This window comes from Pygocentrus nattereri, chromosome 6 (genome assembly GCF_015220715.1).
Source record: "Pygocentrus nattereri isolate fPygNat1 chromosome 6, fPygNat1.pri, whole genome shotgun sequence".
In the NCBI taxonomy this organism is placed as follows: Eukaryota; Metazoa; Chordata; class Actinopteri; order Characiformes; family Serrasalmidae; genus Pygocentrus; species Pygocentrus nattereri.
Window position 1 is genome coordinate 37,454,721 of NC_051216.1, and position 26,549 is coordinate 37,481,269.

General features: G+C 36.8%; 1 protein-coding gene across 2 annotated transcripts in view; it reads right to left on the bottom strand.

Annotated features, from left to right (window-relative positions):
* Positions 1–942: 942 nt before the first annotated feature.
* The window catches only part of crfb1 (cytokine receptor family member b1), a 28,511-nt gene continuing 2,904 nt past the window's right edge, over positions 943–26,549 (bottom strand). The window contains exons 2-10 of one of the 2 annotated variants that reach the window (XM_017684527.2): positions 25,156–25,406; positions 23,351–23,439; positions 22,931–23,051; positions 22,280–22,443; positions 22,017–22,171; positions 18,497–18,692; positions 12,680–12,810; positions 5,253–5,393; positions 943–4,331 (exon numbers count right to left, since the gene is read on the bottom strand). In XM_017684527.2, coding sequence (XP_017540016.1) covers positions 3,594–4,331; positions 5,253–5,393; positions 12,680–12,810; positions 18,497–18,692; positions 22,017–22,171; positions 22,280–22,443; positions 22,931–23,051; positions 23,351–23,402 — 1,698 coding nt within the window. In that variant the 5' untranslated portion in view covers positions 23,403–23,439; positions 25,156–25,406 and the 3' untranslated portion in view covers positions 943–3,593. The remainder of the gene's footprint in view (positions 4,332–5,252; positions 5,394–12,679; positions 12,811–18,496; positions 18,693–22,016; positions 22,172–22,279; positions 22,444–22,930; positions 23,052–23,350; positions 23,440–25,155; positions 25,407–26,549) is intronic. The other variant, XM_017684528.2, reaches the window with a different exon arrangement.

A 26,549-nucleotide genomic window follows, 5' to 3' on the forward strand; every position in this document is an offset into this window, starting at 1 on the left:
CGGGTTATAAGGGATAAGGAGTTCCGCCAGATATTGCGGGGCCAGCCCTTTAAGAGATTTATACGTCAAAAGGAGTATTTTATAGTCTATACGGAATTTAACAGGTAACCAATGTAGGGATGAGAGAATTGGTGTAATATGATCAAATTTTCTAGCTCTGGTGAGCACCCTAGCAGCTGCATTTTGAACCAGCTGGAGCTTATTCAAAGATTTACATGAACTTCCAGCCAACAAAGCATTGCAGTAGTCCAGTCTAGAGGTTATGAATGCATGCACCAGCTTCTCAGCATCTGCATGAGAGAGTATGTTGCGGAGTTTAGCTATATTACGTAGATGTATTTTTGTATACTGAGTCATCTTAATGTATTTAATTATTTTAAGATGCTAATTCATTATTTTGAAATACTATCAACTAGTTAACTAACAGCTGATTAACAAAGTATAAGTGACTGTTTTATAGCACTTAAAGCACTAAAATGGCTGCACAGAGAATGTTACAAAATCCAGGACCAGAAACCGGATTCAAGGTTTTAAATTTTCATTACCTTCTTCTTCTCTCACTAATGATTCTTAGTGATAGTAAAGATAAGGAATGTCCTAATTGTTGCATAATAGCCTGATCACAATCCTTTGAAATCATAATTATTTAATCTAACCGCATTCATTTGTTTCATAATTAGATGTCATAATCTTTACATCACAAATATTTATATAACTAAACACCAGCTAAAATTTCTGCATATGCCCATTGAATCTGAGGATCTCTATGGTTTTGCAATGAAAAGGCCTCCCGCCACATCCACTGAATGGATTCTACTCAGTAAACAGTACATAAAACCATAATTCAGGCCTTAAATGGCCCATTCAGTTGAACTTGCAGAATTTTTATTTTGTATTATGCTTAATATTATAATTAGAAGAAGAAGAGACAGCAATCAGGAGTTCCTTTCTGAATTTTTAATGGCAGGACAAATTATTATAAGCCCTATTAAACATGGTAAGTCCTATTAAATATGAATTAGGCCTGGATTATGAAGCCATAATGTCAATGACAAAAAATTATCACAATGCTTGTTATCGATATGCGTGTGTTCAATAAAACATTTTCATCAGTCAATTCCCCAATCCAGTATTAGCAGCAAAGACTTGAACTCTGAACAGCTGCTACACTAAAAGTGCAGAACACTAAATGGTGCCATGTACCTGTTACCCTCTTTGTATTCGTATTATGTATATTTTAATTGTGTGATGTTAAAAGGCTAAATAATAAAAATACAATGGACCACATTAATTTTTTCCCCACAATATGTTCTTGAGAAAAGCCCCTAAGAAAAAGTCTACGTTGAGATTCATGAATCTTAAACTGCAGAACTATTCGCAACTTTTTGCTGTCGATTGTCCATAGATTTTTTTGAGGTAAGAACAAATCCCAACAAAGAAAACATGAATGAAACTTGAATGAATCTTCATGAAAACTGTGTAAGTGGACTATAATACAAATTTCCTCCTTAAGAACAATTAGTGAATGAGGTCAGTTGTCCTCAAAACATTTTTTAATTAATAAGTTCTGTTTTTGTCATGCTGAATATTCATAGGCCTTTTGGTTTCTTAAGAGTTAAAAATTCAGATTAAAAAACATACATAAAAAAACATGTTATTTTAAGTGATACAGAGAAGTCTTGTTGGCCACATTACCTAGGCCTTAGAGTTATGCATGTCTATCTTTATCAACAATAGGCAAAAACAGCATAACTTACTGACCAATCCATGCTTCGCTTGGAGGCTGGACATGCTTTACAACATATTGTAAATCACATTCAACCTAACAAGAAATTGTAGCATAGATCTCAGTTTCTGTCAGAATAACAGACAATGATTTGTGTGAATATGATGTTAGATTTTCTTTTGGTTGCATAATCAATACTAACCTTATCATGGTTGCAAATGTTCTGTCTTAATTTTTACAACCTAGTTTGGGAATGCAGCACTTCTAAACACTATCAGATTAATGTGAATTAGTATTTACATGAAACTGAGAAATTTATAAATAGACTCGATGCGATTCTAAGAAACAACATATTTGTGGGCAGAGCATTGATAGGTCAATTCATTGGCCCCAGCACCTACTTTTTATTATGTATCATTGTACATCCAGACAATAAACTATTACTTATAGCATTATAAATACAGTCCGTTGTTTGCAACAAGTGTCCCATTTAATAATTTAGATAAAGAAGCCAGCTCTAACCAGCAGAGGGCACAGGAAGGCTACAAGGCTAGTGCCTTTATTTGGCAAAAGATACATTCAGTGAGCACTGCTTCAGATATATAATACACTCAAGGGCCCCTTATTATAAAAACCTTGTTGCTGGTAGCTCCACCTTACTAGTGTACAGATGTCTGCACTAGCAGTGGGCAAAATGAGATATGCTGTTCTCGTGATAACTCACAATACCCTTTTCTGAGCTTGTCGTAGGGATCGTCAGTACTGACTACACATTTATTTTCAAAGTGAGCATAATTAGGCCTGTTTATTTAAATTTTGTGCAGCACAGTTTGTAAAACATTGAAGAAAAAAAAAAATCACTGTAGTTGTGCACTGTACAAGGCGCAGTAAGAGTGTACTCACACTTGGTGATCCCTACTGTACCCAGGCACGTTTTACCCCCAAAGTTTAGTTTGCTGACTAGCATGATCGCTCTGTACTGTACCGTTCAGTTGGATATGGGCACAGCATGTACCTAGTGTGATCGCTAACCATGCCCAAGCATGCAACTCAAACATGATGTCAATGATACGACTGTCTCACTTTTCATTTAATTGGAGAAAATTTGGGTTAAAAATGGGTCTGGTTCGCACCTTATTGAAGAACATGAAATGTAGTTGGCAAGTAAAGCCGCACAATTTTTATATGTGCACAATTAATACAATTAACAGAACATCTCTGCATTGCATATTGAGTCAGAGCAACCAAAATAACTCCAAATAAGCCACAAAACCTGACAAAACACTCATCCTACTTGACCAGTGGATTTTAAAATGTGCAATAAAAGATGCCTGACATATGATCACTTTTGTCCTGGAACATTAAGCACAATGTGAGCACAGGCCAGTTGGGAAGTGGGGAGGGGGACAATCGTGCTTGGACACAGTACAAGGCAACCGGGCATAGTGTGAGTACTGGAGAAAGATTGTTGATATTGATCTTACAGCAAAACAAATACACCCCTCTTTCACAAGCTAACGGCAGGCTTGTTGTCCATCAGACAATGTTGATGAGCACACCAGGGTGCCCTACTGTGAGCTCTGCCTTGAAGAGATGTTGGATTGGTTCAGAAATTTCATACTTGGTTCGTTCCCACGTTCACAGGTCTACGTTCCTCCAGTATTTAGGTGAAAATCATTCATTGTTGTGCTGTTCTCTCTCATTGTTGCGATCACATTACTACAGTTAGTAATTTTACACCTATATTGTCGACTGACAGGTTAGGTGGGTCTCAGAAAGTGGCCAATGAGTAGATGTATGGGTACCCTTACCAGGACACTTTAAAGTCCCAGCACACATTTAAGAAAAATAGTGCTGGCTTTCGGCTTTATCGTCCCATGTAACCTGAGAAATCCTCCTCCTCTTCATCCAATAAGCAGTCAATTTCTGGGTTCATTCTGCCTGTGTGCATGGCCCTATATCCCGTTTGTGTCCTGTCATGCTTGACCAATTGATCTGACTGCATCTCAGAGGAGTCTTTCAGTTGTGACAGTACGTCTGTCTGTGAGTTTCTTTGTGACTGAATGTGTGTCTTAAGTCCCACTAAAGGGGCCATTCCTGTTTGTGGCTTTGAAAAGCAAAGTGCATGTTCCTCCAGTTCTCTTGGCAACAGAGGTAAAAGAGGCCTGCTAATCTCTTTAGCATTACTCACTTCATCCATCACGTTCTCTTCGGGTTGCAGAGACTTCAGTGTCACTGAGAACAGGTTGATGTTCATAGAAGTGCCTCCTGACTTGTTAATCTGCCCTCCTGACGTTTCTGCTTCTTTCGACTTGAAAGGGTTTGGTTTTTCTACTCTCAAATTACTTAAACCCTCTTGCATGATATTTGTGACCTCACTGTGTTGAAGCTGAGAGAGTGTAATGCCACTCAAAGCAGTCTGTTCTGCTTCAATACTACATCCTCCAGAATTCTGTGACTCTATGCAGAGAGTGATGGCTGTGCTAGCAGAACCTTGCCCACTGCTGGTGGCTGGGGAAACATTGTCGTTGGTGGGTCGATACATGTAGACACAGTCATTCTCTTTCTCATCATTATCTTCATCGTTATCATGATCATCATTCTGCTGAGAGAGGGAAAGCATGAAACTTAATTTCTTTCATTTTTAACAATCAGCCATACTTACTAGTAATTACTATATACTTTTAAAAATAATTTGAAAAACTGTCAAAATACTATATAGGCAAAACCTGCCCTTACTAAGGATTTTATGATAGTTTTGACATTACAATATTGCTTAAACAAACAATAGAAGTACGTCAATAAAGTTTTTAATGTAAAAAAAAAATGCAGTCTGAATGTCATTTTCAACAGCGGTATATGCATGCTATATTTTCAGTAAAATAATAATCACTCGCATAATGATGCTTCTAGCACTATTAGCAGTTATTACTGCTACAATGAGACCTTTACCAAGAGCTGTGAATCTGCTCCAAAATAAAATACACCATGGAAAAAACTACTAGAAACTGTACTGTGCCAACATAAAATAGCATAGCCTTGTATCATTTAATGGACAACTGTGTTTTTTTCTTACTTCTGCATGCCAGATGGCATGCGAATTTTCACCTTTTTAGGAAGAAAAAGTTCTGTGGGCCTCTGTCTGCCCTGCTGCAGCTGTTGTGATTGTTTATAACCTTCACTCAGAGTAGGGACGGTATCACGTGATCAGAGCGTGATAGGAAAGTGGGAGCTTGTGAAAGCAGAGCTGACATGCGCATTGAAAAATCTCTGGTGAAGCTGCAACTTATTTGAGTAAATTGTAGTATCCATGATAACATAACTATGTGTGTCTTTTATTGTTGTTTAAATGTTTTGTTTTCTTATGTTGCTTAAATGTTTTCGATTTGACTTTTTTTTACTTAATTGAAAAGTAAAAGTAAATAAATTCAAATTTAAAAAGAAGGCAATGTAGTGAATATTCTGAAGTTGAAATGAACATTCAGATGTAATTCAGACATGAAGAAGATACAAAAAAGGGACCAACCCTGCCGTTCCTGTTTTCTTCCTCATGCCAGCACTCCTCAAACTGATGAAGATGTTTAGGTTTGCTTGACTTTCCATGCCACTTAGCTACCGAAAAATTGATCTCCTCTGGTGAAAGGTAGCTGCTGGAAACAAAATTCATCTGAGAAAAAGAGAAAGTTAGATTAATGTAATAGTTTGGTGAAAGGTTACTAAATTTCTCCATTTCCCCACTTGCAATACTTACAGTATTTAAGTATGGGATATTATATGGGATAATATTAGGACATTTGCACCATACTTAAAACGTATTACATTCATTGTGTTATGAAACAAAAGTGGTGGTTATAGGCCATTACATTATTATTTTCTTTAAAGCAAAATATTATTTCAAAAGTTTTGTTGTCGTTTAAGTAGTCATTAAAGTTGTGTTGTCGTTTAAGCAGTTTCTTTGTATCCAATAAAATATGTTGTAGACTTTTCAGTTCACAATCCCACCAATGAACAAAGGCTTACTGACACTACTGTAACAAAAGCAGCTCCAGAACAGGGCTGGGCAATCTAAACATATTTAATGTTATGTTCGGAGCATATGTTTGTTATAGTCAGTCCCTAAAAAAAAAAAAAAAAAAAAAACACTTGCCAAAAGCATGTTTAGTTACAATGAGAGCATAATTAGTCTTGTTTTATTGGATCTGGGATAGCACAGTATGTGTTATATTGAATTGAATTACAGTGTGCATTGTTTTGATGTAATTTATGTCTTTCCCAATTTATCCAATATGTACCTGACATGATGTATTATGAAATTCTGATGTTTCATTTTTTCCATACTGCCCACTTGTACTTATACTTGACCTTTCCACAGTCCTTTCTACATAACTCTTAGTGCAGTCTGGTTGAAGTTCTTCTCCACACAGAGTCTACTATCAGTCTCTGTTTTTCTCTTAAACAAATCTCATATTGTTTGTATTGTGAATTGAGCTAAATAACTGTTTATTAAAATTTAACAAAAAAGTATCTAAATAGATTAATACACTGTAGGATGTTTCTGAGTCTATAATGTTAGAAATCATTCTAGTCATTTCTTGGAGTATGGTATGCTTTTGCCATATCACTGAGGCAGAAAGATTGGTTGTTAATATAAATCACAAGTTAAGAGAGTACAATTTTAAAATGACAAGACCTGCTCTTTTAATCCATTAGCAATAAAATTGCTTTAAGAAGTTTGAGTTGAGGACATTTAACCTAATAAAACAGAGCTTGTGAATTGAATGTAGATGAGTTAGACCCAACAGAAGCAAACACGTGTAACTGGCAATCTGGGACACAACATTCAATGTTCAGTTTCAAGCCTGAAAGAGAAGATGCTGTGCTTCTTTGCCCCCCCCCCCCAATTAATAAATAAATAAATAAACAAATACATACATACATACATACATACATACATACATGTCCTGAGTCTGAATTTATAGAAAATTATCACAAGTTTAATCACAGTCACAATATTGGTAGTAAAAAATCTAAATGAAATGTTTTCCGCAAATCATTCAGCCATATCACCTGAACTGCAAAATATGTTGTCAAGTGAAATTATCATAAATCTAGTCTAATATTAGATGTATTTAATATTTCTCATGCTGAGATTTTTATCAAGCGAAATAATCTCACTAAGCTATAAATCTAACTATATAATAGAATCACAGATCATTTTGTTTATTTAAGAAATATGCTTGAAATAAACTAGTAAATCAGATAAAACAGAAACAAAAAATAAATAGCAACAATCTTATAAGAAGCTTAAAACAATCTCAATATGAAAAATGAAATGAAATGAAAAATAGAAGTTATACGGATTAGATTTAGGATCATTTCACTTGCCAGGATGCCGTTTTTTGCAGTGCACCCCAGATTTGATGCAAATGATGATTTTGATATATTTAAGTGTCTTGGATGATCAAATATTTTCAGTGTAAACGAAAAACTGTGTAAATTAGACTTAAAAAACAGAACTAAATCATCTACAATGAAACAAAACTTAAATATAAAACATTTCAGGTTAGTCTGAAAGAGAACGAAAGCCAGGTAGGATGGCTTAATGTAGTGACATTTGGAGAGATGTTGTGAGATGCAGAGAGATACAGTGGGATATAGAGGGATGTAGTGAGATGCAGAGAGAGATACAGAGATGTAATGAGACGTAGAGAGATGCAGTGAGGTGTAGAGATAGTAGCATTGCAGCATAACAAAGGGGGACAATCCCCAGAGGGACATCCACCAGAGATGAGAGAGCTACCACAGCTCTGTGCCTTTGATATGGAAAAGGAAAAAAAAAAAAAAAAAAAGCTCCTGTATCGCCCTCATACTTATTCGCATTACACGAGACTTACAGGCAGTATAATGAGTCTGAAAGGAAAAACTGTTCAGGTGTCACATGTTTTGTTTTGTGGTCTGACCTTTAACAGTGATCGAAAGTCTAAAGACTCAACATCTCCATCCTGCCTTCTCTCCTAATCTTTTTTACTGTTTTATTAATCACTGTTTAATCACCATATGACATTACGGTTGTTGTTACATAGAACATATTACAATATGTTTCAATACATTACTCATTTATGGGATAAAAAAGAAACATTTTTTCCACTATTTTACCATCATCAACTTCTTCTTCTTTCGGCTGCTCCAACTTAGGGGTCACCACAGCGGATCATCTGCCTCCATCTTGCCCTATCCATTGCCTCCTCCCATCAACTTTCACACCAACCATCTCCATGTCCACCTTCACTACATCCATAAACCTTCTCTGAGGTCTACCTCTTCTCCTTCTACCCGGCAGCTCCATCTCCAACATTCTTTGACCAATATATCCACTATTCCTCCTCAACACATGTCCAAACGATCTCAACCTGGCCTCTCTGGCTTTATCTCCAAACTGCTCCACCTTCACTGTCCCTCTGATCTGCTCATTTCTAATTTTGTCCATCCTTGTCACTCCCAACGAAAATCTCAGCATCTTCATCTCCGCCACCTCCAGCTCAGCCTCCTGTCTTTTAGACAGAGCCACAGTCTCCAAACCATACATCATAGCAGGACACACTACTGTCTTGTAAACCTTCCCTTTCACTCTTGCTGCTATCCTTCTGTCACACATCAGCCCTGACACCCGTCTCCACCCACTCCATCCTGCCTGCACCCTCTTCTTCACCTCTTTTCTACACTGTCCATTGCTCTGGATGGTTGACCCAAGATATTTGAAGTCATCCACCTTTACGACCTCTACTCCTTGCATCTTCACCTTTCCACCTGCCTCCCTCTCATTCACACACATGTACTCCATCTTGTCTCTACTGACCTTCATTCCTCTCCTCTCCAGTGCAAACCTCCACCTCTCCAGATTCTCTATCACCTGCTCTCTACTCTCACCACAGATTACAATGTCATCTGCAAACATCATGGTCCATGGAGCCTCCTGCCTGACCTCATCTGTCAACCTTTCCCTCACCATTGCAAACAAGAAGGGGCTCAAAGCTGATCCCTGATGTAACCCTACCTTCACCTTGAAACCATTTGTCACTCCAACTGCACACCACACCACTGTCTCACTATCCTCATACATGTCCTGCACCACCCTAACATACTTTTGAGCTACACCTGACTTCCTCATACAGTACCACAGTTCCTCTCTTGGCACCCTATCATATGCCTTCTCTAGATCCACAAAGACACAATGTAGCTCCTTCTGAGCTTCTCTGTACTTCTCTACCAACAATCTCAATGCAAAAATTGCATCTGTGCTACTCTTTCTGGGCATGAAACCAAACTGCTGCTCACCGATCTGAACCTCTTGCCTTAGCCTTGCTTCAACAACTCTTTCCCATACCTTCAGGGTCTTTTATACCTCTGTAGTTGCTGCAGCTCTGCACATCACCCTTGTTCTTAAAAATGGGGCCCAGTACACTGCTTCTCCACTCATCAGGCATCCTGTCACTCTCCAGGATTTTGTTAAACAACCTGGTTAAAAAGTCCACTGCCTTCTCTCCTAAACATCTCCATACCTCCACAGGTATGTCATCTGGACCAACTGCCTTTCCATTCTTCATCCTTTTTAAAGCTGCCCTCACTTCCACCTTACTAATTCTCTGCACTTCCTGATCCACTATCTCTCCCCTCGTTGTCCTCTCTCGTTTTCCTCATTTATTAGTACTTCAAAGTACTCCTTCCATCTACTCAACACTCTGTTCACTCACTAGTACATTTCCCTCTCTATCCTTTATCAGCCTAACCTGCTGTACATCCTTTCTAGCTCTATCTCTCTGTTTAGCAAAATGATACAAGTCCTTTACTCCTTCTTTACTGTCCAGCCTTTCATACAGCTCATCATAGGCCTGAGCCTTTGCCTTTGCCACCATTCTTTTCGCTATGCGACTAACTTCACAGTACTCCTGTCTACTTCCTTCATCTCTCTGGTTATCCCACTTTTTCTTAGCTGCCTTCTTCTTCTGAATACTCTCCTGGACTTCCTCATTCCACCACCAACTTTCCTTGTCTTCTTTCCTCTGACCAGACGAAACACCCAACACATTTTTGCCAGTTTCTCTCACCACCTTAGCTGTAGTTTCCCAGTCCTCAGGTAGCTCCTCACTGCCCCCAAGGGCCTGTTGCAATTTTTCCCTGAAGTGCCTGCAACCATCCTCCTCCTTCAGCTTCCACCATCTAATCTTTGGCTCTGTCTTCACTCTCTTCCTCTTCTTTGTTTCTAATCTCATTCTACAGATAACCACCCTATGCTGCCTTGCTACACTTTCCCCTGGTACCACTTTACAATCTCCAATCTCCTTTAGGTGGCATCTCCTGCCTGGGATATAATCCACCTGTGTGCACCTCCCTCCACTCTTGTATGTCACCCTGTGTTCTTCCCTCTTCTGAAAATATGTGTTCACCACAGCCATTTCCATTCTCTTTGCAAAATCTACAACCATCTGACCTTACGCATTTCTGTCTTTCACACCATACATACCCAGCGCCTCTTCATCCCCTCTGTTCCCTTCACCAACATGTCCATTGAAGTCTGCACCAATCACTAATCTCTCCTCTCTAGGGACACCATCTACCACTTCATCCATCTTACTCCAAAATTCCTCTTTCTCCTCTAACTGGCAACCAACCTGTGGTGCATATGAACTGACCACTTTCAAAGTTACACCATCAACCTCCAACTTCAGGCTCATGATCCTGTCTGACACTCTCTTTACATCCAGAACACTTTTCACAAGCTGTTCCTTTAGGATTATCCCTACTCCATTTCTCTTCCTCTTTACACCATGATAGAACAGTTTGAATCCACCTCCAATGTTCCTGGCCTTGCTTCCTTTCCATCTGGTCTCCTGGACACACAGAATATCTACCTTCCTTCTCTCCATCATGTCTGCAAGCTCTCTGCCTTTACCAGTCATTGTCCCTATGTTGAGAGTCCCTACTCTAACCTCCACACTCCTGCCTTTCCTTCTCTCTCGCTGCCTTCTAACCCGCCTTCCTCCTCGCCTCTTTGATGGTCTTCGACCTACAGTAGTCCAATTTCCACTGGCATCCTGCTGGTCAACAGCACCGGAGGCGGTCGTTGTTAACCCGGGCCTCAACCGATCCGGTATGGCAATCATATTTGTGATTCGCATGATAGTTTTGGCACGTTTTACGCTGGATGCCCTTACTGACGCAACCCTCACCATTTATCCGGGCTGGGGACCGGCACCAGAAGTACACAAAGTACACCCCTAATGGCTGGTTTATTTTACCATCATCAACATTCCATATAAAAGCTAGTGATAGTGAATAAAATCAGTATCTAGTGATAGCTAGATAGTGAATGAAATAAGAAATCTTTATAATGAACCATTTCACATCAACCCACTCTGAACAACTCTGCTTACATCATAACCACTGAATTATGTAAAATTTAGAAAAATCTGTGGAATTTCTTTGAAAAGTCTGAAAAATTCAGTCTTATCCAGTGCAGATGTCCTTAATTTATCTGATATGATACTGGAGAAATTAACAGAATGTTTATATGAGTAGTGAATATATATTTCCCAAAGACCAGAATGTTGTGCTAACTTTGTCATCACATTAGAAAGCAACTATACGGTGAACATTCCAGTTCATCACTTGTCAACTTTTCCTAAAAAAGTTTAGATTTTTAAAAGAATTTTAACTATATCCAATATATTTCCACTAATATTATCTATATACGCACTCATTTACAATACTCATTTCTAAACACCGCCTGATCCTGGCACCTCTCTCTATTAATGTGGAGATGTGGATTGATGTGCTTATCAGAGATACAGCGATAGGAGCACATTAGCATGGTACAAGTGTGGTGAGCCAAAATACAAGTTTAATGCAGTTATATGGTACTCCATAACAGTCCATGCCAGACAACAGGAATGGCAGTGGATAATATTAATGCAAGTAACTAACAGGTTATAGTCTCTTACTTTTAGTTTTGTTTCCTTATTTTCAAAAAAAATTTTTTTTTTTAAATCTAAATTTCCATGCCCAGCCTAATAAATCTAGAACTACCATCCATGCCATTTATCCATTTTTAAGCTAAAAGCTCCCTAAATTTCTCCATAATTATTTGGTAAAGATGTAAACAAAGATGAGTTGACACTGTTGACAGGAACCAGACATCCATCTTTAAAAGCTCCCTCAAAGATATTACATGAAAAGGTTATAAAATGGTTATGGTACACTGCCTGATGTCTGAGACATTGTTTTACAATAGTTTTGAGAAGATTTTGGCCTTAAAATCCATTCATAGTGGTGGGGAGACATGCAGGGCCTTGTGAGGCAAAATAGTCCCCAAAGAAAACTTATTGCAGATTATCCACTATTTTATTATTAACGACATTCTATAAAAAACTCAAAATATGTGTACATTCACTGGTGAATTTGAATAGTAAATAAAATGGCTATTTGTTTTGTAGACAAGATTACCTCTGGTCCCTATCACTACCACTGTAAAGAAATCTGAGTCTCTACAGTGAACCATTTCACCACCCCGAACAACTCTGTATACATCTCAAAAAAGGAATTGCACATCCAAATAAATGGTGGATTAAACTCTTCAAACGTCTGTTTATATTACCACCATGGAAAAATAAGACTACAAAGATTTTTTTATGAATAATCTCTAATAATGCCTTGGGTTCAAGTTAATCATAACAATCCTTGTATATATCAAAGGTCTGGGTAACTTTTTACTTTGGAACTACAGTTTGAACTAATTAGGTTGAATGGTCTGTATGCAGAGTGTCAAAACAGAAGTTGAATGCTATCTGGAAGTTCACTTGTTCTAGCTCACATTGTGCCCTGATTAACATGCTGTAGTGAATTCTGCTCTTGAATGCACAGAGTTTTTGAGGTGTCTGGTTGGGTTTCAGGGTTTACCAGAGTTTTGGGCAGACTTCTCTTCAGCTTGCAGAGGAACCCAGCATAGGCCAGGCTGGCTGTGAAAATCAGCAAACCCAGTCCGATCAGCACAAACCCTGCAGTCCAACCAGCTACAGACGTCACAAAAGCTGGAATAAAGGACACTCATGAAAGCAAGCATGCATCATAAGAATTTTAGCAGATCAATGACAAAGTTACACTACATACAAATCAAACAAGAGTTAATACATAAAAACAAGAAGGCTTATTACCAGAGGTGGGTAGTAACTAGTTAAATTTACTCAAGTACATGTACTTAAGTGAAATATTAATTCATTTATACTCTCAAGTTTTTTCAAATCATAATACTTTTACATCTTCTCATGTAAGCAGAGGAATCTACTTTTTCTCAGTTCCATTAAACCATTCATATTTATTTACTAATTCCTTTTTTGTGTTTAATTTCATTATGTTATGGTGACAACATCCATAGTGCTTTGTGGCTGATGACATATCTGACTCTGGAGCTGTAGCATTTTATTTTAGACCAAAGGAATTCCAAAAAAAAAAAAAAGAAGCTTTACTCTAGAACTATTAGTTTCGTATCCAGATCTATTAGTTAATTATTAGTAATTAAGTAGTTTTTGGCCTGATACTTTTGTACTTCTACTTAAGTTGTGTTTTGGGAGGGTACTTTCACCTGTGTCATTATTTTACCCAGGCATCTATAGTTTTAGAGTATTAATTTAGGCTGCTCTACCTATCTCTGTTTATTACTTTGTTTATTCACTTATTCACCATCACAAGTGTGCAATGTGTCAACCAAACGCTTGGTTGAATTTTCCACTCACTCTGGTTTCCTTTGAACATCTGTTGTGAGGTTTTTTGGTCCATATTTGCTTTACAGAGGAAGGAAATCTATAGCTTTTCTTCAGCTTACCTCAGTGTGGTCTGCCCACAGCCTGTCAGGCACATTTAGCAGAAACGCTTGCTTCTGAGAAAAACTGAACAAGTCTTTCTTACCAAAAAATTACCAGGGCCAAAAATGCGCAAGATAAATACAACCCCATTTCCAAAAAAGTTGGAACGCTGTGCAAACTGTAAATAAAAACAAAATGCAATGATGTGCAAATCATTTAAACCCTATATTTAATTGAAAATAGCACAAAGACAACATATCAAATGTTGAAACTAGAAAATCTTATTGTTTGTTGAAAAATATATTCCCATTTTGAATTTGATGCTGACAACACGTTCCAAAAAAGTTGGATAGGTGCAACAAAAGGCTGGTAAAAGTAATGCTACAAAACACCTGGTGGTTGATTGGCGACAGGTCAGTAATGTGACTGTGTACAAAAAGAGCATCTCAGAGAGGCGGAGTCTTTCAGAAGTGAAGATGGGGAGGGGTTCGCCACTCTGTGAAAGACTACAAGATCATATAGGGCAATGATTCAAGAATAACGTTTCTCAACGTAAAATAGCTAATTACTTGGGGAAATCATCATCTATGGTACGTAATGTCATTAAAAGATGCTCAGAATCTGGAGATTCTGAAAACAGTTTGTTACTGCATCCACAAATAAAACTCAAAACTCTAAAAACTAAGAAGAAACCACACATAAACAGGATCCAGAAATGTTGCCACCTTCTCTAGGCCTGAGCTCGTTTAAAATGAGGGGAAGTGCAAGAGTGCCCTGTGGTCCGATAAATGAAAATTGATCAAAATTTGAAATTATTTTTGGAAATCATGGACGTTGTGTCCTCTGGGCTAAAGACCACTCCACTTGTTATCAGTGCACAGTTAAAAAACCAGTATCCATGATGGTATAGGAGTGCATTAGTGCACGTGTAATGGGTAACCTGCACATCTATGAAGGCATCATTAATGCATATAATGATATATAGATGTTTTGACAACATATGCTGCCATCCAGATGACATCTTTTTCACAGAAGGCCTTGCTTATTTCGGCAAGACAATGCCAAGCCACATTCTGTACGTATTACAGCAGCATTGCTCCGTATTAAAAGAGTCAGGGTGCTAAACTGGCCTGCACTAACATTTCTCAGTTTCAACATCTGATATGTTACTTTAAAAAATGTTTTTTTTTTTTTAAAAACTTGATTTGCACATCAATGCATTCTATTTTTACTTACATTCTGCACAGTGTCCCAACTGTTTGGTTAAAGGCCATTTTCAATAGATCTTGATTTTCTGGCTCGATAAAGCTTGTCTTGTTCAATCTGTGGAAATGGATTGGAAATGGGTCTACCGAGTGCTGATTAACAGATAACTTTTGCTCTACCCATAGATAAATCTGATATATGGCCATAAAGGCATATATATCATTATCATGAAGGGAGTGATATATTTTAAAATATATGTACATATATGATGCGTACATATATCTAAGAGCCTTTTCACACCTTATCATAACTTGTGTTTAGGTCCAGATCATATCTGCACTATAGTCAATGTATCTTTTATTTCTCATTCTGAGATTGTTGCAACCCTGTTTTAAGACTGTTTAATTTCTTTTACACATTTTTATTTGTTTTAAGTGATTTTAGTAAGTCAGATTGTCTCACTATATTGGAAGATAATTTGGCTTAGTTCAAGTGTATTTCTTAAAACAAGCAAAATTATCTGGTGAGATAATATGACTTAATAAAACTCGCCTAAAACAAATGTCTAGAAAGAATTTTACAATAAACATACAATAATTTCAAAATGAGAAATATTACGTATATTACCTAGATTAAAGATAATTTTACTTGACATTTCCTTGCAATGTAGATAAACTATGGCTGCAGTCAGCACTCAGCAGATACATTTCCAATCTCATAAATATCATTATCATTTCATGGATCCGTTTCTGACCCTCTGAATGTGGTGTAGATGATCAGATCGTAATCTGATCACAGTGTGTCCTGGTGGTGTTTGCACTTGCCATTTCACAAAGTGAAACAGATGTCATCTGTTTGCTTTTAAATATTCGATTATTTGAATGTGTCAGAGAATAATAATTTCATTAATTTCCTGTTTTATTGCACAGCTTGCAGTGATCAAAATGTTTGTCTTCTTCTGTAAACTTATCATTTTGGAGACTTATTATTGTAACAAAAAAGCTGGACTGCTACCATAATTTTCACTCACCAATTAGTAACTACATAATGTAATTACAGTAATTACAGTTATATAATGTGTTAGACCTCCTGTTTAAACCAAACCTACAGTGGTTCTGATGGTATTTTAAAACAAATCAGTTCTGAGTGAAGGGAAAAATAAGACAAAACAAGCAAGTTGTTTTGTATAAAATGAAGGCAGCTATAAAAATTGCAAGTAAAATGGTTTCCATCACATGATACAGGCATTCACTCATCCACACTCCAACATATAGATGGAACAGAGGAAAATCTACTCTAAGATTTTACCTATCAAAAATTGTCAGGTGGTGCAAAATATATTACATTTTCAAGATATTTATGACTACTATAAATGTGTATAATTTAGTCTTTGTACTTGGACCCCCATATAATCCTTTGTTCTTGAACTGAGGGTTTTACTTTTTTCAAATAGATAAAGATTATTATAAAAATAACACATTTTCATTGTTTTTCAGTGTCACACCATTTGACCTGGCAAATTTAGCCTACGGCACAAAAATTAGAAATTTGTCAATACTTCTGAAAGGGCTACTGGGTTCTTCACAAGATTTAACAAGAACTAGGAAATAATTGACAGTTATTTCTGAAGAGCAATCTATAAAAATTCTGCCTTAATCCCTGCACTGCTTTACATGGAAAATTAAATGGCTAGATAATAGGGGTGCATGGTTAATCAACTTATTCAAGTAACATCAACAACCAAATGAGATGGCAATTAATTAGTTGGTGACGTCAGTGGTGAAACATCTTTTTTGCGTTCACTAGAAATGTTTTGACATTACTACTTAAGTCCAAAAATGGGAGGGGCACTGCAGTAATGTTTGGGTTTGGAGGTGGGACAGCAAGGGTAACTGGTGGGTTCGGCTGAGTTACTGTATTTTTAGAGTTGGCATAAGTTAACTACAAGAAGATATTGAGAGTGACCGAATCAAAGGGGACTTTTGCAATGTACGAGGTTGACAATTATTCATGCAGTGGCCCTAAATTCTTATGTTTTGCAAGCTGTTCATGGCACTTACCAGTGTTACCAGAGTCAGTTCCCCTTTGTAAATTGAAGGCACGCACTCACTGAATAGAAATCACCGGCAAACAACACTGGTACTACAGCAAGCAAAGAAAAGTTTGAGAAATCCTGTACAGATGAAAGTTGACACAGTCAGTGACAATGGCCACTTAACGTTAACCTTTCCTGATTTTTTTGGCTTGCCGCTGATGTCTGTTCAGTCAGTGTGCATGAGGGTTTGAGCTGTAAAGGGAAACGTGAATCGAAAGCAACACTGGCAGATGTATGGAGACAGCTGTACTATTTGTAAAGCCGACCTTAGCTGGTATGGGAGCACATCTTCCATGTTGGAGCATCTGAAACAAAAATGCGTTGTAACATCTATTACATGTTCTCTGGAATTGTTAATGGAGTTGGAATGGAGAAGCAAGTAATTATTATTCAGTATAATACCCTGTTCACTTTCCAAATAATGCTTACAGTTTTAAACATTGCATTGTTGTTTTAACCTTGAGGTAACCAATACTTTCAAATTTGGCGAACATAGAGAACATTTGCAAAAAGTTGCAAACAGTTTCTCTTTTTAACATGAACATTTGGCACCACTTGCAAACAGTTTCAGGAGGTAGTTCTCTGTGAACAGACAGCAGCTGGACAAAGTTGAAATTAAACTGAACTCTTCATAAAGAACAAGTTTGCCACAAACATTTGCCACTTTTCCATCCACTCCATCAGAGCACATCTTCTCTGCAGTGGGGAATATCTGTCTCTCACAAGAGCACGTAGAGATGCTGACATTACTCTGTTACAATAAATATCTGTGATTGTAGAATTTAGTTGAAGGAGAGCATAGACAGCAAAATGCACAGAGCACAGACTGCATTATTTAAATTTAAAATGTAAATTCAGATTTATTTCTTTTATTTACTTGATTGAAGTAAAACTGATTTAGTTTTGTTATATCGTATTGCTGCTACTTTGTACATCATTGTCTTCAAATTTTGAGATGGAAAAAAGATATTGGAGTTTTAGTTATCTTTTGTATTAGCAGAAAAGTTCATTAAAACAGTGCATTTTTGAATAGGTCATCTCTGTTGTCTTTATTGTTATTTAGCAAGTGCATAAAAATTGTATTTATCTGCACAGTAAGCATTTAATTTAAAGACTATTGATGAATAAATGCAAATAAACAATATATTGTAACTTGACATCTCTGTGTTAGTTTAACCATTTCCAAAGCTCTACATTACTTACAGTTACCATTCAATAAACAGTTTATCTGATCAACAATCTCTAAATTAAATCAAGTGAGCTGCTAATGGAATTGAACAAACACTGTGGAGATGAAAATTTTTTAACAATTTATTTATTGTTAAAAAATTTATTTATTATTTTTTAACTGCCTAAGACTTCTGCGAAGTGCTGCAATCGCTAAATTATTCTTCTGGCCAGTGTGCTAAGAGTGTTTATGTGATGTTTTAGGTCAATGTACACTGCGAGGCTGATAGTGATAGTTTTAAAGTGGCACAATGGAAAATAATAATGAAAGATCAATATATTATGATGACAGTGAACAAAAGCAAACATTTTAGCTTTTAGTAACTACTTTAGCTTTTAGTAACTATGTCAGTATGAAATGCTTCGAAGAACGTTGAGCCAGCTTACCTCCTCTCTTCTGTACTGTACTGGTGAAATCACAGATCCAGTCAGAAACCTGAGCGTTCTTGTTGACATTGTGTCGTGGTTTTGCCCGCACACAGTACTTTCCTCCTTGTTCAAGATTTAGTAGTGCATGTGTGTATATACTCAATTTCTTACTGTGCTGCTGGGAGAGTGAATCCATGTTTTCTAACATGTAAACCTGTTTAAAAAAATAATAATAATAAATCACTCACAAAAGAACCAAATCAATCCCCACTGTGTAATATGACACTATGTTGCGGTTTTAGGAACAGAGAAAACAAGATCTCTACTTCTAGAAAGAATATTGTTCAATTGATCTATTCATGCTCCACCCACAAATGTGTTTTCTATCTATTACAGGACGCTAACAAAAATCTCATTTAGAGAAATGAAAAATTGTAGCACAGAACGTGTCCAATCTTACTCATTCTGATTGAGTTTAAAAAGGCAAAGTACAACAGTGTGCCACACCTCCCTATGTGCTATCTGGAACTACCGCCAACAGGCTGCCCAGGACTCAAATTCCCAGAACTGCTTGCTGCATCACATGATTCTGGACTCTCACCAATCCACCTATCAGCACTCCTCATCTCCAGACTACTGACTGCACTCCTTATTTCCTTTGTTGGTTAGTTTAGTACTTATGCCTTAGCTTTAGGACAGGTATTTTGCAAAGTAAGATTCTTTCTGTTCCCTTTTGTTCTGTGTTTGTGTTCTGGTTTTCGACTTTCTGCTTTTGTATATCCACTGTAAATTTTGCACAATACCATTATTATACCATTGCATTAAAGATCTTAATTCAAATCTCTGCTGTGAGTGTCTGGTTCCGTCTGCCATCGTTACACTATGATTATTTTACTCTTTGGATTGGCTTCGTTTTCCCACCCACCAATCACACAGCACATCCACACTTATTGATTACACACCACTCCCCATATATGTGGTTCACTAAAGCGTTGACCTACTTTCTAGTCTGTTTTTAGTTTCTATGCTTATTTTAAAATATTGACTGTTCTGATAAAAGTCTTTAATGTAAAAAAATATATAAATACATAATATAATATTGAACAACCCAGCATCTTTTGAAAATTACTTTTAATAGACATTTTAATAAATGTTAATGCAATCATGGGCATTCATGAGCTCCTTCTGGTGCAGATTAATAGCAACTCACATGCTAATAACACCTTCTGCTGGAGAAACACAGCTCCTTCAACTTTTTCTCACTCTGTCTCACTCTCTCTCTCTCTCTCTCTCTCTTAAACATATAAGATAATTAGTATATGGGTGTACTACCACACACTTCCTAAAGGAACATATTTAGCAAGCTGTTTAGTGGTAAATCATTGATTATCTCCTATTTAGCATTGTCACTGGGTTACTTGACAATCATTGACAATATCCAGTTACATCACACCATCGCCCACATTCACTGTGCTCCAGCATTGTCAAGCATTTTTATGATTTCTCTTTCTAGTAATTAGGTTAGGTAGGCTGTTTATTAATGTTCTTTTCTTTCTTCATTATTTAGAGAGGCGATCAAAATGGTCATTGTACCCCACATCTCAGCAAAGCATGCTAATGGTGTCCTTTTTTACAGCTAAAACAATTTTAAAACAATTGTTAACAAAAGTGAATATGAGGACCATCAGCTAATTAAGGTTTTTTATTTAGATAATTTTAGAGTGGTTGTGCTTGCATTCAGGAACCTAGCTAAAAGATATGAGCATCAAGAAAGGACCTCAATACTACTCTCCCACAAATTATGATGACCTACAATTACACGTCATTTCTAATCCTGCTACCAAAGTATCCTACTCTTCAAATACTCATCCAGTACATACACTATATTTCCAGAAGTATTCACTCACCCATCCAAATCATTGAATGCAGGTGTTCCAAATCACTTCCATGGCCACAGGTGGATAAAACCAAGCACCTTGGCATGCAGACTGCTTCTACAAACATTTGTGAAAGAATTGGTTGCTCTCAGGAGCTCAGTGAATTCCAGCATGGTAGCGTAATAGGATGCCATTTGTACAACAATTCCAGTAGTGAAGTTTCCTCGCTACAAAATATTCCACAATCAACTGTCAGTAGTGTTATAACAAAGTGGAAGCGACTGGGAATGACAGCAACTCAGCCATGAAGTGTTAGGCCACGTAAAATGACAGAGCTCGGTCAGCGGATGCTGAGGCACAGAGTGTGCAAAGGTCGCCAACTTTCTGCAGAGTCAATCGCTCCAGACCTCCAAACTTCATGTGGCCTTCAGATTAGCTCAAGAACAGTGTGTAGAGAGCTTCATGGAATGTGCAATGCAAAGCATCGAAGGCAGTGGTGTAAAGTGCCACCACTGGACTCTACAACAGTGGAGATGTGTTCTCTGGAGTGATTAATCACGCTTCTGCATATGGCAATCCGATGGGCGAGTCTGGGTGTGGTGGTGCCAAGAGAACAGTACTTGTCTGACTGTATTGTGCTAAGTGTAAAGTTTGGTGTAGGGGGGATTCCTTTTCAGGAATTGGGCTTGGCCCCTTAGTTCCAGTGAAAGGAACTCTTAATGCTTCATGCTCCCAACTTTGTGGGAACAGTTTGGGGATAGCCCCTTCTTGTTCCAACATGACAGTGCACCAGTGCACAAAGCAAGGTCCATAAAGACATGGATGAGCGAGTTTGGTGTGGAAGAAACTGACTGGCCGGCGCAGAGTTCTGACCTCAACCCGATAGAACACCTTTGAGATGAATTAGAGTGGAGACTGTGAGCCAGGCCTTTTCGTCCAACATCAGTGTCTGACCTCACAAATGCAAAGAATGGTCAAAAATTCCCATAAACACACTCCTAACCCTTGTGGAAAGCCTTCCCAGAAGAGTGAAGCTGTTATAGCTGCAAAGGGTGGGCCAACATCATATTAAACCCTATGGATTAAGAATGGGATGTCACTCAAATTCATATGTGTGCGAATACTTTTAGAAATATAGTGCATATGCAAAGTGAAAGTCAAACTCCTGTATCTCTTGTTTGTTTAAACCTGTTTATCTTTTTATTGAACTGTAGTGAAGCACACACAGCAGCATTTAAGATGGAACAGAAAGGGAGCCTTATCTAGTTAGCCTTGTTAACTTGCACAAGAATTTAGTGCAGTTGACTAGTATTACCTTCACCTTTATGAAGGTGGATCATCCAAATAATTATTTACCAGCTATCTAAGTAATAAGGATTTGTCTACTTGATTCATTTCATAAAGGTGGGCATTCAAAGAGTTCAGCTCTTTGTATGTATTTCATTAACATGCCTATGCAGAATTAATTTAATTCCATCTTTAAAAATTTTATTGTTAAGTTTTTCGGCAACACAGTGCCACAGTAGATTGCTAACCAGATTTAGCCAGGTTTTCCTGGCCATGCAGATGGAGAAGGGAGGAGCACTAATTCGATAAAAATGAAGGCACGTTCCATTAAAATGGTGCTGTATAATTCAGAAAGTTAATCACCCAAGTTTTACCTTTTCATCTCCTGCCTTCTTCCAGTGTATGTCGAACCGGATACCTTTGTAGAAACGTAAACTTTCATTGCTGGACACTCTATCTGGCAGAGAGATGCTAATGTTGAAGCAATTGCCACAGCCAGCCAGAGTCACAGAAGGAGGACCGAGGTAGGCTGAATCAAACACAAATGCAAATAGGAGTGTATTGGTTGCATCATCCAAGAGCTATATATGTCTGCATTTACTCATAAAAGGCCATTCAGCTTTAAAGACTCACTTACTCATAGTATAAGGTGTAAAGTATCTTTCAATTACAGATGATGATCTGTTGCCATGTGATGCCCAAAGGCGGAGAATGTACTGTCGCTCGATGTTCTTCATGAACTTGGAAACATTGATGGTTGTATTATTGCACTTTTTCTGCATTTTTGTGGTTGATCCAATACTGATATGGAAAGATCACAAACATGAGAGACAAAACATTGAAACAGAGAGGTAAATATGCAATAATTTGAACAAAAATATTTCTGCACTACTTGTTGAGCTAAATTAGATGAAGAAGCCATGTTGTACAACCGTTTATTTTTAGATGGAAATCTGGTACCTAACTTTGTCCCTCAAACTAGCTCACAGAAGATCAACTATTTTTTGGAAAAAAGGTTAATTCTTATTATGTTTTACTGTTTGTTAATTTGCATATTTTCTAATAATATACAGTTATTTTATAATCAAAAACACAGCTATTGCCAAATAAGTGGTTTTAAATAATGCAGTAAGGCTCCCAAGACTTTTGTACAGTACTATAACACTACATATTATATTACAAAATTACAGAATTCATCTACATTCTGTATATGCAAATAAAGCTTTTGTCTTATATGGAGTGTTTTACTATAATCATGCACTTCTTGATCAACTTTGAATGCCCTCACCTCACACTGATGCTGTAAGTAGTTCCTGGAGGTGTGCCTACTCCAGGACTCCAGTGCAAGACAGTGTCAAAGTTGTTGGACACCACTGTTACATTTTGTGGTTGAGGGAGTGGAACAATGACTAAGAACAACATACATTAGTTTCTTTAGTCCCATCATCAAAAATAAAAATACACATTCATTAATATTCAGAAATGTTTTATACCATTCTATTATATTATGTATTACTTTTTGTATGTGTTATGTATTACTTTTTGATGTCCACCTTCAAGTAACATTTATGTTTAGTTACAGATTTAGTTTAGTTAAAAATGCAGCGTCAAAATGGTCAACACACACACACTTTCTAAGACGCTTAGAGTGCTGGAGCCTACAAAAAACTCAACAGTTGAAGTAAAATAATTTGACCTGTAAACTTACCTTGCGTGTCAAGAACCATGAAATAAAACTGCAGCAGCAATATTACCCTCATGTTAAATGAGAATCAGATTTGCATCAACATATTGTCCCTGTAAAAAGAAAAACAAAATCAAAATGTCCTGTTGGGAGCGGGCACTTAGTTATTGGAACAATAACTCCAACAGCTGAATTGCACAGGGCATTTTGAATTGTAGCTATTTTTAAACATCACAAATATAAAGGAAATGATGTTTTGTCTAATGGTCACCAAACTTAAAATCCTTGCTGATGGCATTGTGCTGAAACAGATTCACAAAGTATGTCAGATCAAAGAATAACAACTACAAAATAAGGAAAAAGTGCTTGGACCCCACAGATTGCCACTCATGGTTTATTTCTTTTTGGAACTTTAATTAGGCTGTAGATGAATGCAGGTAAACATTCATGTTACAGTGCCTTAAACTCAAGATTTCGGTCATCTTCAGTGAGCGTAATGTATTGTATACTATGATTGGTAACATAGTAAGTCACGTTAGTCATGAGTCATTTGGTGTGTATCCTGGTTTTATTTTCAGGTGACAGCATGAATCTAAGAACCTACTCAAGCCTTGATAAATTTAAATATAATATTAAAATGTAACAATAAACACACATGTATAAAAAATATTGTGAGTCAGGTTTAGGCTAAGGTTTTACAAGTTATGCAAGATATAAATGGGAAAAGTTGTTTTGGGAAACAATGAGATCTTTAAGACAAACCAACTGATAAGAAAAAGTATTAATTCATGCTCAAAATGTGCACAATTAAGCGAAACCATCAAACTGTGACCATATATATATATATATATATATATATATATATATTTTTTTTTTTTTTTTTTTTTTTTAAATTACTGAAATGTTATTGCCATTGCAATTTAGTTCTAAACAAGAAGAATTACAGTGATTTTTAACATCTCTACATAATTCTGTGTTTGAGAAGCAGAGTAATTTACAGTGTTTTGGTGTGAAATGTTTCATTGTAGGGGTCACCTTGTCTACAAAATAGATATAGCCATTTTAATTACTATCCAGAACCACCAGTGAACTTGCATCTTTTTTTAGACTAAATGTTCTCAAAACATATATATTTTCATGTAATAACTTTCTGTGAGGGAGCTTTCAGAGGTGGACATCTGGTTTGGATCACCACTGTGAACAATTCTGACTCTGTAAGTTTCTCATAGTTATTACTTTGAATGGCCTTGTTTACCTCTTCTCAAGTGAAATAATCAAAAATTAATCAATGGAATTCCCATTCGATTCCAGAATTTTCCAAAATTTGAGCCAGAAGGCGGAAATAAGCGTGCCGATGTATTTTCACCAGTATCCTAGGCAAGAACCAAACAAATTCCACATGTAAATGTGGTCACACATATGAAATACCCATGCCAAGTAAATTTTTGTTTGGCTGCCAAAGACAATAAAAGAATGTCCCTCCCACCTTTTGGAATTACACATAATAAATTTGGGAGTTGCAGAATCACAAAAAAAGTACATAAGCTGCACTGGAATAATTTCCAATGCTTCTTTAATTCTTGGATTGTGATTATTTGTTTATTTATGCCACAGCAGTTATTAATAGTCCTTTCTCTCTCCTCTTAGTTGTCACCACATTTATCATTATTGGAGTATTTTGCTAAAATATTGTAATGCTGATATAAATATTCTATGTACTGAACATGTATGATATTCCTGCTCATATTATGTTTGTGTTTTAATGTCAATGTTGAGATTTTAAAATGATAAGTGTGACTGTATGCATGCTTCATTTATACAAATCTTACATTAAGCAGAGGTCCCCAGTCTTATTCACAATGGGCTGGTGTGGCTGCAGGTTTTCATTCTTGTCCAGCAGAAGCATCTGATTCCACTTCTTTAACCAGTTCTTCAAGCAACTGAGTTAATATTATATGAGCTTTGCTCCAAGTAGCCAGCTCTCCATAAGAATGGTGACCTGCTTTAATCGATGTTAGAGATGTACCAATATGGAGAAATGTGCCCTGATGCTGATATCCAACATTTTTCATGTATATATCTGCAGAGACAAACATTTATAAAATTAAGCAATGGGAATAGATCAACTTGGATTACCATAACAGAAAATACAACTTTCTCTGTATGGTTAGAAATGCAGTAATGTGAATAAAACGCATATATTTCAGTGCAGTCAGCAAAGCTTCACCTGAACACCTTATTTTTTTTTTATACAGCACATTTCATAAATGAAAGCAATTCAATGTGCTTTACATAAAAAGACAAAAAGAAAATTAAAAGAAAAAATAAAGATAAAGTGCTCAAGTATGAGTAACAAAAAACAAAACAAAAACACATTAAGTGCTAGAAAGACAGAAACTTCAACAGCTTAAAGAAAACAAATAATTAAAAGGAAGAACAAAATAACAGGACAATAAATACCTAATCAAATGTTGGTTTGACACTTCAATCAAATCTGTCTGATGCTGATATTTTTTACCAAACATCTGCCGATACAGATATGATTGTATATCATCTGTGTTCAAAACACAGACCAAAAGCCTTTATGAAAACCTGCAAAAAAGATTCAACTTTTGCAAAATAACCCAACAACAGCTGGAAGTTCAAAAATATCAGAACAACTGAACATCAGAAAGTTATGGACTTTCACCATATCTATGCTATCAGTGTAGATACAGCTGGGAAACTGTCAAAAAAAAAACAATGACTGCAACACTGCCTGATACCAGACCACCAGTGCTGCCAATGTCCCTAAACCTAATAATCCTCTGGAACATCACCTTGTCCCGTATGATTGTGTGAAGGTATCTCCTACAGCTTTGCCTTTCACATTTGCTGGAGGTAGTTTTTCCATCAAATTCATCCATGCTCTCCGCAAGCTTATGAAACAGCTTAATCAAAACAAGCTCTACAATGTTCCTAAAAATGTATATTATATATACACATGTGTTTGCATTTGGTGGGATTAATTTTATTTATACCTCTGTAGAAGCAGGCATGTCACTAGATTCTCTTTTATGAGTTTCTACAGAATTCAGTTGTTCTATTGGTTGGTCAGTTATTAAATAGTTTCATTTTTGTCCAAATGAAACACTGATTCTAAAATTATTTAAATGATCATGCATTTAATGTTCTTGGATGCATACCCTTCAAGGGGGTCCCTCTTGGGATAGGCAAAAGATAA